Raw genomic sequence first — 15649 nt, 5'->3', positions numbered from 1 at the left:
CTAAAATACTCTGACCAGCCCCAACTGACATTAGGCACAGTATTGCCCTTCGGTGAGGCCTGCTCAGCTAAGGCATGGATTACTGCCTCCCACCGCTCTGGCTCAATGGTTGGCTGTTACCACGAGGAAGGCAACCAGCCAACAAAACCAGACCAAGATAAAGATAGTGAAGCTGAAAAGTGGAGAAAGAAAAAGTGGCTGAGAGAAACAAACATGAGGCAAATTTTCCTGCTGGCATCCATAAAGATGAGAAAAAAAAGGGATTGCATATTTTAATTCTGTTTATTTCCTCTAAGAAAAGAGCAAAATCCAAATGTACTATTTTTCGTATGACTTGATTTCTACGATTGGTTTGCTCTGTACGAGTGTTGTGGGTTGAGACCATCCATTCTACTGCACTGCAGCGCTCACAGACCCCTGGCATCAGTCACGGCATAGTTTCACCCACTTGTGCTCACACTGAGAAAAAACTGATTAAATTATCAATTACATGAACATTTCTCTGCATCTTTGCAAGACATGTTAAAAAAGGAAGTGGCGGTTGTAAGTCACAGCCCTCCTGTGGATCTTGGTAGAGCGTGGTAAAGTCTATATTTATATATTATTTGAGTTGTCACAAGGTTCCACTGTACAGACTATAGGCCATATGAAACAAAATAAATATGATGTACATACTGTAAAGCAAAGTAAGAGGAATCCACCTATCTACCATAAATTAAAGTGACTGTCATTTAAATGGTCGTTAAATGGCTGTTAAATACAAATATATCTAAAAATGAAATATATTTAAATAAATTATAAGATTGGTACAAATATGAATGGTCTTTGTCTTATATTTTCTCTTACGTCCCTGTCTTGCAAAGTGAAATGCTTCTGCGACTACAGAGCTGGTGAATGTCCCACTGCAGTTCAGCATATTTCAGTCATAAAAACATTCATACTGGGAAAGAAGCTCCTTTAAAATAGGGACAGTTCACCAAATTATAAAACAACTTATTTTCTCACTTGACTCCATTGAACTTGTTTTAAGTTTTGAGATTTGTGTCATTTAGGTACATGCTGGTGGTTGACTGGTGGGGTTCCCTGTTTTTCCTTTCTGGTTTCTTTTTTTTTTTTAACCAAAAAGAAATGATGAATGTTTAAAAAACCTGTAAAAATGAATGATTTGTATGTAAAAATAAGTCTCTGACAGTCATACTAATTTATCTATTTTATTAATTACTTGGATTTACAGTCTACAAACTTGTCCATGCAGCATCTTTCTAAATGTACACAATGTGTGGTTTGTATAACATTTACCACACTGAAACAACTGTTTCCTGGTCTTCTAGTGACATCAACAAGAAGGTTATAGTGAGGAGTGCTTGTGTGAAACACTCAAAGCATTTTTGGTACATTTTTCATGGTAATCCAAACGTTTCAGCAAAGATTGTTTAATGTCAGATGTTGTTAGGAGTTCATCTCCAGGAATGCTTTGCAGCAACGTACACACTGTTCGTACACCTTTTCAAAGTCTTTGTCACACCCCTAAGAAATAAAACAGAAAAAAACAGAAATTTAATATACGATAGCTGATTCATTACATACATCTGTTAGATCTGTTTTGGGCTGCAACTAAACAAATATCAAATACAGCTTAACTTAATGCAAAATTGTTGTTGTGGCAAAATAATCAGATCCCACACTGATGTCATCTGGCTTCAAGTGTACATTTAGTGTGAGCTTAAGCACCAAACTCAAATTTGGATAAATAGCATTTCCTCAGGGAGAAATACAGTGCCATGAGAAAGTAGACCTTTTGAAAGTACATTCATGCACAATACATCCACAAAATGTAGTCTGATCTTCATCAAAGTCACTATAATAAGGCATATTAAATTATCTTTACTGTTTCATTGACAGTGGTTTAGGCCTATGATTCACCACTCAGGAAGGTCTGAGGACGTTTGTTTCTGCACAAATTATGGGTTGACAAAAGCAGAGGAGAGTAAAATGTCTCACATTTAACAAAGAGATGCAGATGTAGATGATTCAGAAGGATAACGTGAACCCTTTGGAATTAACTACATGTATGCACAATTTAGCCATAAAATGTGATAATTTAAGTCACTGTAATGGAAAAAAATACACTATGTAAACTAATAACACTCAAATAATTGTTTTCCTAATTGGCATATTTATTAAATAATGTCAATATCAAAAATCCAAATAGGAAATAGTGTGGGAACCCTTTCACAATTGACCTGTAAATGTGAATGCTCTATTATGTTACTGGGACAATATTCTGTGAAAATAAAATAGTATATTTTGTTGCAGAAACCACTTACACTTTGTTTGGAGTAATACAAAACAAATAGCCTTAACATCATCCTTAAAGTGAAGCATGGAGTAGAGATCACTATGATCGGTAGTCGTTTAAAAGAAGACGCAGACTTATTGGGACTTTAGCTTATTGCTACTCTCTGCTCGGGGCTTCTCAGGTGCTGCAAGCATATCACTCCGCCCAGGTAGCAGAAGTAGCAGTGCTTCGGCTTTCTGAGAATATAGTTCCCAGTTAATATACGGTTAGAAGACGGCTGTGTCTCATGTGACCCTGTTCTTTGTACACGCTGTGACTCTACAAATCACAACATGTAAATAGGAACATGTTGGCGTTATTTTGTCACTTATTTGGAGCAGTGGGCTAGTTGGAACCTGTTACCTCCAGGATCTGTGCTAGGCTAAGCTACCGGTGGGGCCATCGGACAGAGTTACGACACGCACGGAGATGAGAAGGGTATGTATCAACTTATCTAACTCTGGGGGTTACGGTGAATAAGCTTAAGTCCCAATAAGTCGGCGTGTTCCTTTAAGAGGAAGTGTCAGTCATCTAATGCTTAATAGAAGTTGGGAGATGCAACACAAAAATGCCCCTAAACAGTGAAATATAAACTACAAAATGTCTTAGACATAAGAAAAATTATGTTTCAAAATGGTTAGGGTCAAATGAACTGTGTGTATTATAGCAAATCTTCACCAATCGGTCCCAAAACATCCCAGTTAGAGAGTAAATGCCGTAAACATATTCTTTGTAAATCTTTAAAATCATTCCCCGAACAAACCAAGCAGGCCTGCCTTGCTGCAAGAACAAAATTTTCTTCAAAACTAAAAATTTTTAGCGTGTAACATTGCTCAGAGGCTTTGGTTAATGTTCCTCGATGCGACCGGAGTTTAATGTAAACACAAAGAAAGCAGAAAGGGAGGGGCATTAGGCGGAACTATCCGGTAAATGAACCGTCGTTGATCTAGACTAGCATGTTAGCAACACAAATTACAGCTAATGCTGTCATTATGTCACAATGTCACTAGTTTTGCAAGTATCTGATCATAAACCAATGTACTAAAATGTTGACCTGTTGATGGTGCTACATAAAAAGTCAAAAGACCAAAGTCATTATAATTCATCCTCTGGGAAACATGAGTGTCTGTACCGAATTCCAAACAAATCCATCCAACAGTTTTCAAGATATGTCAATAACAACCAAAAATGTCAAGCTCGTGGTGGCACTCGATGATATGATAGGAAGGTTCAAATTAACCCTCTGTACAACTTAAAATCTATATATAATTTTATGACAAGCCATCCAATAGCTGCCAAGATATTTCAGTCTGGCTTAAAATGGTGCCATCCTTATAGCATGCCACTAGCATCTAAATGACAGCCACGATAAGGAGTCAAATTCTGGTAGGCTAAATTTAAAAGTGTTTAATCGTAAATTATGAATTAAACTGTCAATTATGTGTAGTAATGACACAGAAAAGTTGTCATCATAGTTTGTCATTACAATCACACTAAATGGACAAGAAAACATCTGTCTCCATTTATCCTGACACACTGACAGTGACTATCTGGCTCCTCTTTGCTCACTTTGCTGTCATGTCATGTGGCGAGGGACCACAATTCAATACTGTCAAGTATCCAAACCACAATGACTGTAAATCAACCCTTTTATTGGCAAAAAGCTACCAGTAGACTTGTGCTGATCGCCACATAAATAAAAGTGGTGTTCAAAGCCAAAATCTGAGATAAATTATAACGGACTACAGTCCCATCAACTGTGGTCCACCACAACCCTGATTATTTGATGACTCTTTTAGGGTTCCACATAACTAAAAGTTGGACACACATACATTATCACAGGGCCAACAGAGCATTGGCTACACATCTTCCATCAAAACCACTCAGGAAATTATTACTTTCTGAGCAGCATTATTAAATGTATATTGACAGCATATCATTACTAATTAAACTTTTAAACCCTGCACTTTGCAAAAAAAAAAACAAACAGCCAAAATCATTTGGCAGAACAAAGAACTGTGAAAAGCAAACCAATCGGAACCATAAAAGACTTCTTATAGCAATGTCCAAGCAGTTCAAATAAGAGTTTCGTAAAAGTAATTTATTGTAATGTGTACTGGGTAAGGATCGACTGATATTGATTTTTCAAGGCTGATACCGATTATTAGTAGTTAATGAAACTGATAACCGATATTTGGAAACAAAATGCATTTACTGTGAAAATGAAAATCTTTAAGTAAAAATTAAGATTTTGGAATGTTACAAACTCCAACACAAAACTTTGTTTAAACACTTTAAGAAATGATATAATAAATTAGAAACATTCAACATAATACCCAGTAAAAGATAGTCAGATAGTGTTGTGGGCGGGACATTAAGTCAGACTCAGTGGTGAGTGAAACCGAAGCAGAGGGACAGACACAGAGCTGTAGCGGAGCCAAAGTAGTGCACTTAAATTAATTAACAGTTATCAGGCAAAACTTTAAAGGTCCCATGACATGGTGCTCTTTGGATGCTTTTATATAGGCCTCAGTGATCCCCTAATACTGTATCTGAAAACCGTTTCCTGAAATTCAGCCTTGGTGCAGAATTACAGCTACTAGAGCCAATCCCACAATGAGCTTTCCTTAGTATGTGCCATTTCTGTGTCTGTAGCTATTGAGGAGGAGAGAGGAGGGGCAAGGTGGAGGGTGGGGGTGTGGCCTTGACCCACTGCCACTTTGCTCATTTGAAAGCCATGATGTCTTCCTCATGGGTGGGCCAAATTCTCTGGGCGGGCAAAGCAGAGAAAGGGGAGGTAACCTTGCTCCTTATGATCTCATAAGGAGAAGATTCCAGATGGGCCCATCTGAGCTTTCATTTTCTCAAAGCAGAGCAGGATACCCAGGGCTCGGTTTACACCTATCGCCAGTTCTAGCAACTGGGGGACCATAGACAGGCTGGGGGAACTCATATTAATGTTAAAAAAAACCTCATAAAGTGAAATTTTCATGCAATGGGAACTTTAAGAATGAATTAAGAACAGAACAGAACTTCCCTCGCTAGCTAGAGTGCAACATTATGAACATCTTCCAGTAGAGTCTGAACCCCACCCTCCAGTGTAGCCTTTTGGAGCAACTATAAACACTCGATTTACAAAGCGGTCGGACAATACGTTGCAAGAATTAGCTCTGATGAAGTATATCCAAACTGCTTAACACTGACATGGTATATACACCTGTTATCTTTTCTGCAAATACATTTACAATTGTTGACAATAGTGTCAAATGTGTCAACAAGAGCTTGAATTTTGTTTCCAATCTCTTCTCCAGATTGTCTATTTAGTCTATTACCTCTGGTTTCCCCAGTAATATATTATCCTAATACGGGGATCATTAGGATAAAATAAGCCTTTGTCATTATATTACAATGAACACAACAAAATTGCAAATGCCCCTCCCAGCAGATCTGTACAGTATATAATAATATAACATTAAAATCTAACATGGGTGAATCGTCTTAATTATGATTGAAAATTCTTAACATGAGAATTTACTTAAACACTTACATAATATGGGTCTTCGATGATGAGCTGCTTCTGTGGGTCATATGAACCAAGAAGCTCAATCTTTGAATGGTGGTTTTTCACAAGTTTGGCTTTCCTGTTCAACTCACTGTAAAGACAAGAGCAAGCAGAAGAAAAAAATAAGAAAAAACACTGTTTTAACATGTCACCACTGGACCAGAATAAAAATCAAGTAATATTATACAGTGTTTTTAGATATGATGTGGAACATCTTTCTTACCCTATATGCAAAGCTGTCACGTTACAAACTTCCAATAATGGACAGAATATATAGTAACAACCACATGACAATGATATCCATTTGATTAACTTCCTCTGAAAGCACTAACAAACAATGTTATAAGCTTAAATGAACTGAAAGAAAGTGAACATAACACAGTTTAAACCGATCACAAACTCAAAATCTAAAGAAGGTCAAACAAGTAATAAACAATTTCAAAGTGACAACAATGAGAAAGGTTGTTAAAAGAAAACTAAACATGGACAAAGTTCCTTTTGTCTAAGACTGGGTCTCATTTTCTTAGTCTGGTCAGCTTAACATTTGTGGAGAAAAAAAAACATAATGTGGGAGAGAAAGGGTGAAAAAACCTGCCCAAAGAGCAAAGACGAGGCATCCAAAGAACTCAGTAAGCTGCTTACAGATCAGATCTGCTATAGGCATGTGATCTCAAAATGATCCCTAAACGTTCAAAAAATATCCCTCCCCCTGACCTTTGGAAAGAGCTTAAGAAAGAATATTGCTAATTAAAAGGGAGGCATTCACCTACAAGTTAGTTATAGCTCAATGTTACCACCATTTTGATGTGCATGTAAAGGGGTAGCACATATAATTACCGAAGACAGTAGACAACATAGTTTGAACGCTTTCAAGGCAAATGTGTGTTTTTGATCCCAGGCAACCATTAATAAGTGAGACATCACACCAGTGTTTTTAGCGACTCTGCAAGCCACATTCACAGCAATAATAAACACTGCTGCTGCTGTGAGTTGAAATAATCGTACCTTAAATTGTTCTCATCCATGCAGAGAATGTAGTCAAAGCTCATGAAATCATCCTTGGTTACCTGGAAGTAAAGGAGAAATACAGGACAAAACAAGTATTAATTCTGGCTCTGTGTGGGAACACCGTACAATTCAATGGTACTACCAAAAATTAAGTAATGTTATACAGTATTTTTTCTGATGCCATTTAGATATGAGGTGGAACATCTATCTCATCCTATATGCAGAGCTGTTATGTTATACTTTTAATAATGAACAGATTATATAAATCTTATGATAATGACATCCATGGGAATAACTTCCTCCCAAAGCATTAACAAACAATGGTATAAGCTTTTGTTTATACCTTCAGAGAGGGTTCAATGACATGCTGTAAAAATCAATCATTTCTAATACAACAATAAAGATAGTTTGGTGATTTAAAGTTATAATCCTTACATTTTTCATGAAATCAAACCCTGTTTTTGATAATATTTATGGCTAGCATTTTTTTCAGGGATAGACAATGCATTTACATTCTGTTATTACCACACTACATAGAAGTTTTCATTGTTAGTGATGCCATTCCTGCACTGGATTCCAATTGCTTTCACAGGAACGAGGGATTTACAGGAAACGAGGCATGCAGGTAATCCAGTGTTACAGTTTTTATTTAAATAAAGCCAAAGTTTATTGTTGGCTTTTTTTAACCCTATTTTAAGGGTTTCCTGTGGAGTTTTTAAACCTCTATTGCAGAAAGACTTTCAAATTGGCTTTGAAAATGTTTTGAAATGAGAAAAGAAATGTATTTGTTAAACCTCAAACACAATTTGTTGGAGGAGTAACACTGAATGCAAACATACACATTGTTTGTTTGTTTGCACACGTCTAACTCCTCAGCAAGGTAACCAACTTTACTGTGACCTGCTATGTGGCAAAATGTTTGCGCCGTGTGCAGCATGAAATGAAAAATTGTTAACTGAATTCGTTGTTAAAACAACTGCACTGTAATAAAGATGCATGTTGTTGCCGTATTTCTGACAAAAAAGCTGCTCAGGGAGTTTTTGATGTAGTATTAAACCCCAGTTGCTATTACTACGGTAACTATGGCTTTTGCCAAATCCACCAGGGCTGAAATCTTAAAGATAACAACTTTAACATGATTCTGTACTCACAGATAACTGGTGAAAGGCAATGCAGCTGCACAAGTGCAGGCATGTGGAGGGGTGTTGAGCAAAGTGATTACTGTTCTCAGATGGTGATGATTTAATGGAACAAGCGGAAATAAAAAAAAAAAAAAAAAAAAATACAGGCAACACCCTGAATAGTTTTGAGAGTCAGTTTATAGGAATGCCAAGATCGAAGCATGGGCAGCAGGAGCCAAATGAAAAAAGAGGAACAGAAGACAAGAATAAAACTCCTGCAATGCTCTCTCACAGAGACAGCTGTGGCCATTCATGTAACAGCAGAGGAGGACTGTTATATATATGTTATTAGGACTGTTTATAAATGTGTGTAAATGTATATATTCCCAGAGGGTCTGCTTGTAGCTAAAAAGATCTGATCAATTTCTCTCCCACAGAGTGGTGGTGATAACCACAGCGGCTGTTGATATCTCTGCTCATATCTTCCTTCAATTGCATCTCCTTGCATCTCATACACTCAAACTGAAATGACAGTGAATGAAAAAAATGCTTAGTGATTTCTGAAATATCATAATAGCTGAGAGGCTGTTACTGTGAATGAGGACTGAGGAGGGAGACACACATAACAAGTTCAACAAGTTCAGAAGATAAACCCCTGAGAAAAAGGCGACTGGGTCCTGCATGCTGACTCACTGTCACAGCTTACTGGGACACTTGAATATAACAAACCATAGCTATTAGTAACACCTGTGTTTTTACTACTACTGCTACTATGACAAGTCAAAATGTCTGCTGTGAAAAAGGCATATTTCCTCAAATAAGTTATTTAGAAACAACACTGTTCTTAAAAATACTTGGCAATAATTTCCTACTATAAGCAGTATATAAACATTTAATAAATTGTTTATGACCCACTCCAATGTAGTTATAAGGTAGTGTTTTTTAACTTGTATTTAATGTGCTTGTTATTATGTTAGTTTTATTGCTTCACTTGTTTTTAACGTGCTTGTTTATTGTAAAGTGTCTGAGTATTATGAAAAGCTCTATAAATGTATTATTATTATTATTATTATTTATTAACATCTATAACTCTTATTGTGTGCATTCATAAGTGAAGGCTGGTGTAAAAAGAAATAATGAATGACTGTAGCGAACACTTGTAATGAAATATGTATAAGAAGTTATAATTGTTGAAAAATATTACATCATTGAACACTTCAGTGTCGTTATATCTGCATATAACTACACTTACATGATTATAGTGTGTTATAAACCATTTATTAAATGTGTTAATACTGCTTATATATGCTAAATAGGGGGACTTATAGTAAAGTTACCAAATAATATGCAAGTTAAAATGACAAATTAAATGACAGCCTAAATAGCAACCTTTGGCTGTCTCTGGATTTTGTCATAGTTTAAAAATTGGCAACAACTCAATGATAACACATTGATAAATATGACATCTAAATTTCAGCTGTATAAATCTAATGTTGGGTTGGTAAGAAAGAAAAGAATTTGTTATGGATTACTTTGGAGCATGTTTGCTTTATTAAACAAACATGTTTGTTGAAGTGGTTTCCCAGCATCTCCCAGGCTAATACTCACAGCCACAGAAGTTCAGCAAAGTTCACAAAGTACAAAAATTGAGAGGAATATAGGAAAATAGAGTGTGGGAGCAAAAGTCAGTGATAGAAATTCAAGGGTGGATTTGGCTGGGTTAAAGCCAAGGGTTGAGCCTCCCCATCCTCGCTTTGAGGAGATTAGACGAGGGTCTGACTAAATAGTTTGCAGAGAGACAAACCAACAAGAGTGTTTTAAGGACACAGAGGATAGCCAGCACAGCATAAGGCCTTAAGGCCCTACATGGAAAAACATCTTGGTGCTATTTCTGTCGTGTTTCAGGATTTGAAACACATGCAATAGGACAACTGCTAGATTGGCTCCATCAATATTTCATACACACAGCTGCCATCATTTTACACAAAAGTATAGGCACAGGCCTGGCCAACAGGTTCACTTTCACAGACAATCACATACACATAACAGATATGTTCAAGATAATAGCACAATTGTCTAAAAGTTCATATCAGAAAACCTGTAAAATAATGAAAACCGCCATTTTGGTTGCTATTATTTAGTGATTCCTCTGTATTCAATACGAGCAAAAACACACACAGTAAAAAACATAAATAAGTGGCTTGCCACCTTTCTTCCCTGACTACCCTGTAGAAATATTTTGGTTTAAGTAAAGCTGAAATGTGGAGGGCAGTTGCTCTGTTATTAGATTGGCTGCAGTTCATATTTTAAGACAAAGTTTAAATCGGTGTTGTCTGGAAGGAGACATGTGTTCTCATATAACCCCATTGTAGGATGCCACGGTGAGGAAATTTTACCACCGATTAATAAACTTGTGACAACTGTGATGACCCTCCCACTCTGCGGGTGGCTCTTGTCGTTAAATACATTGGTTTTAATTTATTAACTATGTGTGGTCTCCCTTCTTTTGTTGTGAATTTGCGCTGGTTCATGACACAACACTGGTGTTACTGATTACATAGGATATTTGACAAGAAAACATATTTGCAGATGATGCTCAATATCTGTAGAGCGCTTACTTTGATCTCTGGCCTCTACGGTCAAGCTTCTACTGCAGAGCCAGTGTTCTGTAGTGCAGCTGCACCACATTCCAGCTGTGAGGTGGCTGCCAAAGTTGACAGATTGCCTCATTAAGGTTATCAGGTTTTCCTATTAGCATTGGGTTTTAATCAGAAATATTGCATATAGGTGCTTTTTCGCTTTGACACAAAACCCTCTGCCATCGTCTTGTCTGTTAACGCTCCTTACTCTCTATGTGACTCCTTACACTCTGTGCTGTGACTTGCTGCTGCTGTACGGAGCAGACACTTTCAGTTTATAATTGTAGCATCCATCGTCTGACTAAGTATTGATAACACACTTAGTATTTTAAAATTAGAGTTTTTTTTTACACCAGTTGTGTTGGAAAATATATCTGTACGACTTTTCTCTCGCAGTTAAAAAACTTTTTTAGTTGATAAATTATGTGTACAGTAATTTTATTACACCATTAATTGATCCCAGAGTCAGGGTTTAAATAACTTTTTAATCTATGATGGGGGTAGCAGGATTCATTTAATCTTTAATGAAACAGGCTTAAATGGAAAATCTGAAATTGAAAATGTAAAACTTATTTTCTTTTAACATTCATACACACACAAACACAAACATGAATGAGGTGCGAGGAGCCACGGGACATCTGGTTGTACCTGTCGGGCCCTGTGGCTCGTCTCAATGCCATGCTTCCTTAGGCAGGCCAGACCACGGGCATCCGGTGAGCTGTCTATATTCCAGTCAGATGTGGCACCACTGTCTATGACCCACTGCAACAACAGAGAACAAAAAGGGGGCGCTAGCTACTGCTAAGAGAGATGTATAAGTGGGGGGTCGTACCTGCCTGGCCACGTGCTTCATGGGCACGCCATGACTCTTCATGCAGGCTTGACCGCGGTGGTCTGGAGGGTTTCCTATCTCATAGGTGGAGGTGGCAGCACTGTCTATCCTCCACTAGACAGAGCAGAGCACGGGGAACAATGACACAGCAAAAATGATTCACTCTCAAGTACAGTCAGATATGTGGAAGGTGATGCAGAATTTGCAGCACATGTTGTACTCTTAAGGACAGGATTACAAGTGAGACTGAAAAGTTGGAATTTAGGATAAATGTTCTGAAACACATCCTGCCATCATTCATGATCTTTAGAGGCCGCAGCTGGGTTATGATGTATTATTAGGCCTAAAAATGATTAACTAGTTTTACTTCAGTAATCTTACTCCAGTTTAGACATTCTTATATCAATGTATTCTATTTACCATTTCACCCACTGCGTCATAATTCCCCACCAATACTTTATAAATGCATATTGCCATACTATAAATAACCAGGTAACGTATGGAAATATCTTTGAATTCATTTTGTGATTATTACCCTACTAAATCTCCATGGATAGGTCATTTACAACAAACGTAGTTTCTATGTGCTTGATGCTTTATTTCTGGTGCTAATTTGATAATTGTGATTTTGAAAAAGCTCTCTTTGTAAATAGACTGAACAAAAGTATAAACCGAACACTTGTTTTCCCCCCCATTTTTCATGAGCTGAACTCAAAGACCTAAGACTTTTTCTATGTACACAAAAGGCCTATTTCTCTCAAATATTGTTCACAAATCTGTGTTAGTGAGCACTTCTCCTTTGCTGAGATATCTGGTATCTGGTGTGACCACCATTTGCCTCACGCAGTGCAACAAATCTCCTTCGGATATAGTTGATCAGGTTGTTGATTGTGGCCTGTGGAATGTTGGTCCACTCCTCTTCAATGGCTGTGCGAAGTTGCTGGATATTGGCAGGACCTGGAACACGGTGTCGTATACGCCGATCCAGAGCATCCCAAACATGCTCAATGGGTGACATGTCTGTGAGTATGCTGGCCATGCAAGAACTGGGATGTTTTGAATGGCACAAGGAGCCTCAGGATCTCGTCACGGTATCTCTGTGCATTCAAAATGCCATCAATAAAATGCACTTGTGTTTGTTGTCCATAACATACGCCTGCCCATAACCCCACCGCCACCATGGGCCACTCGATCAACAACGTTGAGAGAAATAGGCCTTTTGTGTACATAGAAAAAGTCTTAGATCTTCAGCTCATGAGAAATGGGGGCAAAAACAAAAGTGTTATATACATAATTTTGTTCAGTGTATATTAGCCAAAGATTGTCAGCATATGTCATATTGGGCCAATTATAGGCACCTCTATTATAAATACTAGGAATGTCACGAGAACCGATACTTGTGATACCTTCCGGTTCTAAAATGAAAAAACACAGACGATGCCCATTTTTTTAAGAACCGTAGGCACTGTTAGCGACAATGCCAGTATTAGCAGCATCGCTGCTGCGCCTCTTTCAGAACTGATGGGGGCAGTATAGATTCTACCCGACCTAAGAAACGGCATGTTCATTGCAAACTCCCGGTCTTCTCTCCCTCATTTACAGCCCCCCTCTCTTGGCTTCAAATAACTCACCGTTGTTGGCTATGGCCGCTGAACAGGCTACACGTTATAAACAGCCGCTTGCCTGCTCCTCCAGTAACGTTAGCCACGGTTAGCCAGGACCAGTCGGGATCACTTTACTGGCTGTGTCTCACTTGTTTTTGCGAGTAACCAACTCGGGTACTCTAGCTATATAATTCAATGTGAGTACATGAATGTTGAAATTATATAAAATGCCCGTCCCTTGTAGCCGTGATAATTTAGCCTGAAGCTAATGCTTAGCTACCTGCTCAGGAGGAAATTAGCCAACTCAGCATCCTTTTGGGCTCTAAGCTGTCTCCATCTTTCAAATACATCTCCAATATTTACCCGGGGATTGTTACTTCTCTGGTCACGCAACTGTTAGAAACACTGTTTTGTTTTGCACTGTTGTTTTTGCACAGTACCTTTTGAAAAGATGCCTGGAAGTCTGGAATGTGTCTGGGGATACTAGTTGTTGCACTATGACCATTAATTGCACTTTATTATGTTGTTCTATGCCCTATTGCACATGTTTTGTATGTCTTGTTATGACATTTTTAAAATATTTTAATGAAGAAGTTCATGTTTCAAGTTAAAGTACATGGAATCTTAGAAAATCCTTTTTTTTACCATGGTATCGAAATCGACATCGAGAATCCTGTTATTTTACTGGCAATGGGACAAACTACTGAATTTTTGGTATTGTGACACCCCTAATAAATACTGTCTTGTACAATGTAATAATGAATTAATTATGACATTACCTTATCAACAACACCAGCATCTGTTGCCATCTTCCTAAAGACTGCTTCAGCGATGGGGGATCTGCAAATATTCCCTGTTCAAAACACCATGACAAACTTTAATGCCATGTTTAAAAAAAACTGTTTAACTGTAAACTGCAACACTTCTGAACTGAATTTGTAGGGAATACACCAAAATATATGGTGCTACTACATCATTAAATCATACACCAAACGTTAAATGCAACTTCTGAACTAGTTCAGTTAAGTTCCACATACGTCTTGCAAGGGTCTAGTGTTGACAGGATTAACAACTACCACAAACACTTTGCTGATAAGTAAGAGTCAAAACCTATAGACTGTATATGAGAGTCATAATAACCGAGCAGCTTTTAGACTGTATATGAGAGTCATAATAACCGAGCAGCTTTTAGACTGAATATGAGAGTCATAACCGAGCAGCTTTTAGACTGTATATGAGAGTCATAATAACCGAGCAGCTTTTAGACTGTATATGAGAGTCATAACCGAGCAGCTTTTAGACTGTATAAGAGAGTCATAATAACCGAGCAGCTTTTAGACTGTATATGAGAGTCATAATAACCGAGCAGCTTTTAGACTGAATATGAGAGTCATAACCGAGCAGCTTTTAGACTGTATATGAGAGTCATAATAACCGAGCAGCTTTTAGACTGTATATGAGAGTCATAATAACCGAGCAGCTTTTAGACTTTATATGAGAGTCATAACCGAGCAGCTTTTAGACTGTATATGAGAGTCATAATAACCGAGCAGCTTTTAGACTGTATATGAGTCATAACCGAGCAGCTTTCACGATGGACTCTGACCTGTCACAACCAGGTCACAACCTGACATGAGTAAACTTCCGGGATGCTGTGTCACCAAAACTGTTCGCGTCCAGGTATTGTAAGGTTACTCAGCGTTTCTATAAAACACACTAAAATGTTTTACATTTTAAATGACCAGTTTACTAATTAAAGTGGCTTGAGTAAAAGGTTTATATGAAAGCTCACCTTAGCTAACGTTAGCTAAAACATTTCAGCTAACGCTCTTAAGTAAACCTAACAACAACTAAATAAACTACTAAAGTCTATAAAAAGGTATTCTGGTCGTATGTGATGTTCGTTTTATACTGTCACAATTTCTGGGGTAAAATGGTGTTTCTTACCCAAGCAAACGAACAAAACCGACTTCGTACCAGTGGCCGCCATGTTGTTCTGAAGGGTCCTGTATGATGCCGCAGGTGGTGGCCAACTAGTGCCTGAGCAAAATGTTTGAAAGTTTGAAAAAACTCGTGTGGATTATTAAGGTATTATGGAAATGCTGCTGATATGATAGTCATTGTTTTTAAGTGCTAAATTTGTTTTAAGTTTAGAGAAATCCCAAAATTAAAGGGGAATACTACCTACATTTAAAAAAATTCAAAAAGTTCAATCAATATTTGTAAACATGAGCTAGTCTTTCTCAAAGCCAGAAACGTAGTTGTTGATGTCACAATTTTCCTCCAAAAGGCGACAAAAGAATAAGAAAATGAGTGTCGCCATAACAAACTTGTGATGTCATCAAGTACAAAGTCTGGATCTGCTCCCCAGCGTCCCCAGTGTAAATGACAACAATGGTTCCTACTCTTTATCGGACACAATAAAAAAGGGGGGGTTCCTTAGAACTATGACAAAGTTCCTCCAGTCCAAAAATGTCTAATGTAGCATACACCAAACCACAAAGCAATAAAAAATTCAAAACATCAATCAAATCAAACCCCTGCT

The 15649-nt window shown here is 37.7% G+C and overlaps 1 protein-coding gene across 3 annotated transcripts; it reads right to left on the bottom strand.

Moving 5' to 3' along the window:
* Positions 1–1195: 1195 nt before the first annotated feature.
* Positions 1196–15149, bottom strand: acp1 (acid phosphatase 1). 3 transcript variants are annotated; one of them, XM_028605548.1, is made up of 7 exons: positions 15052–15149; positions 13884–13957; positions 11501–11614; positions 11317–11430; positions 6906–6967; positions 5886–5991; positions 1196–1527 (listed from the first exon to the last, which is right to left on the bottom strand). In XM_028605548.1, the coding sequence occupies exons 1-7, from the start codon at positions 15092–15094 to the stop codon at positions 1450–1452; spliced, it is 591 nt and encodes a 196-aa protein (XP_028461349.1). In that variant the 5' UTR covers positions 15095–15149; the 3' UTR covers positions 1196–1449. The 3 variants fall into 3 exon arrangements, with proteins under 3 accessions (XP_028461349.1, XP_028461350.1, XP_028461351.1); XM_028605549.1 differs by lacking the exon at positions 11317–11430 and having other exon boundaries at positions 1198–1527; XM_028605550.1 differs by lacking the exon at positions 11501–11614 and having other exon boundaries at positions 1198–1527.
* Positions 15150–15649: the final 500 nt, after the last annotated feature.

This window comes from Perca flavescens, chromosome 18 (assembly GCF_004354835.1).
Source record: "Perca flavescens isolate YP-PL-M2 chromosome 18, PFLA_1.0, whole genome shotgun sequence".
Taxonomy (NCBI): Eukaryota; Metazoa; Chordata; class Actinopteri; order Perciformes; family Percidae; genus Perca; species Perca flavescens.
This window is presented reverse-complemented; position numbering and strand designations above follow the sequence as displayed.

Coding starts and splice junctions, on each gene's coding strand:
- acp1 (XM_028605548.1), bottom strand. CDS start 15,094: ATGGCGGCCACTGGTACGAAGTCGGTTTTGTTCGTTTGCTTGG. Junction 11,615..13,883: donor ATGCTGGTGTTGTTGATAAG/GTAATGTCATAA, acceptor TGCTCTGTCTAG/TGGAGGATAGACAGTGCTGC. Junction 6,968..11,316: donor CGAGCCACAGGGCCCGACAG/GTACAACCAGAT, acceptor CTTTACTTCCAG/GTAACCAAGGATGATTTCAT.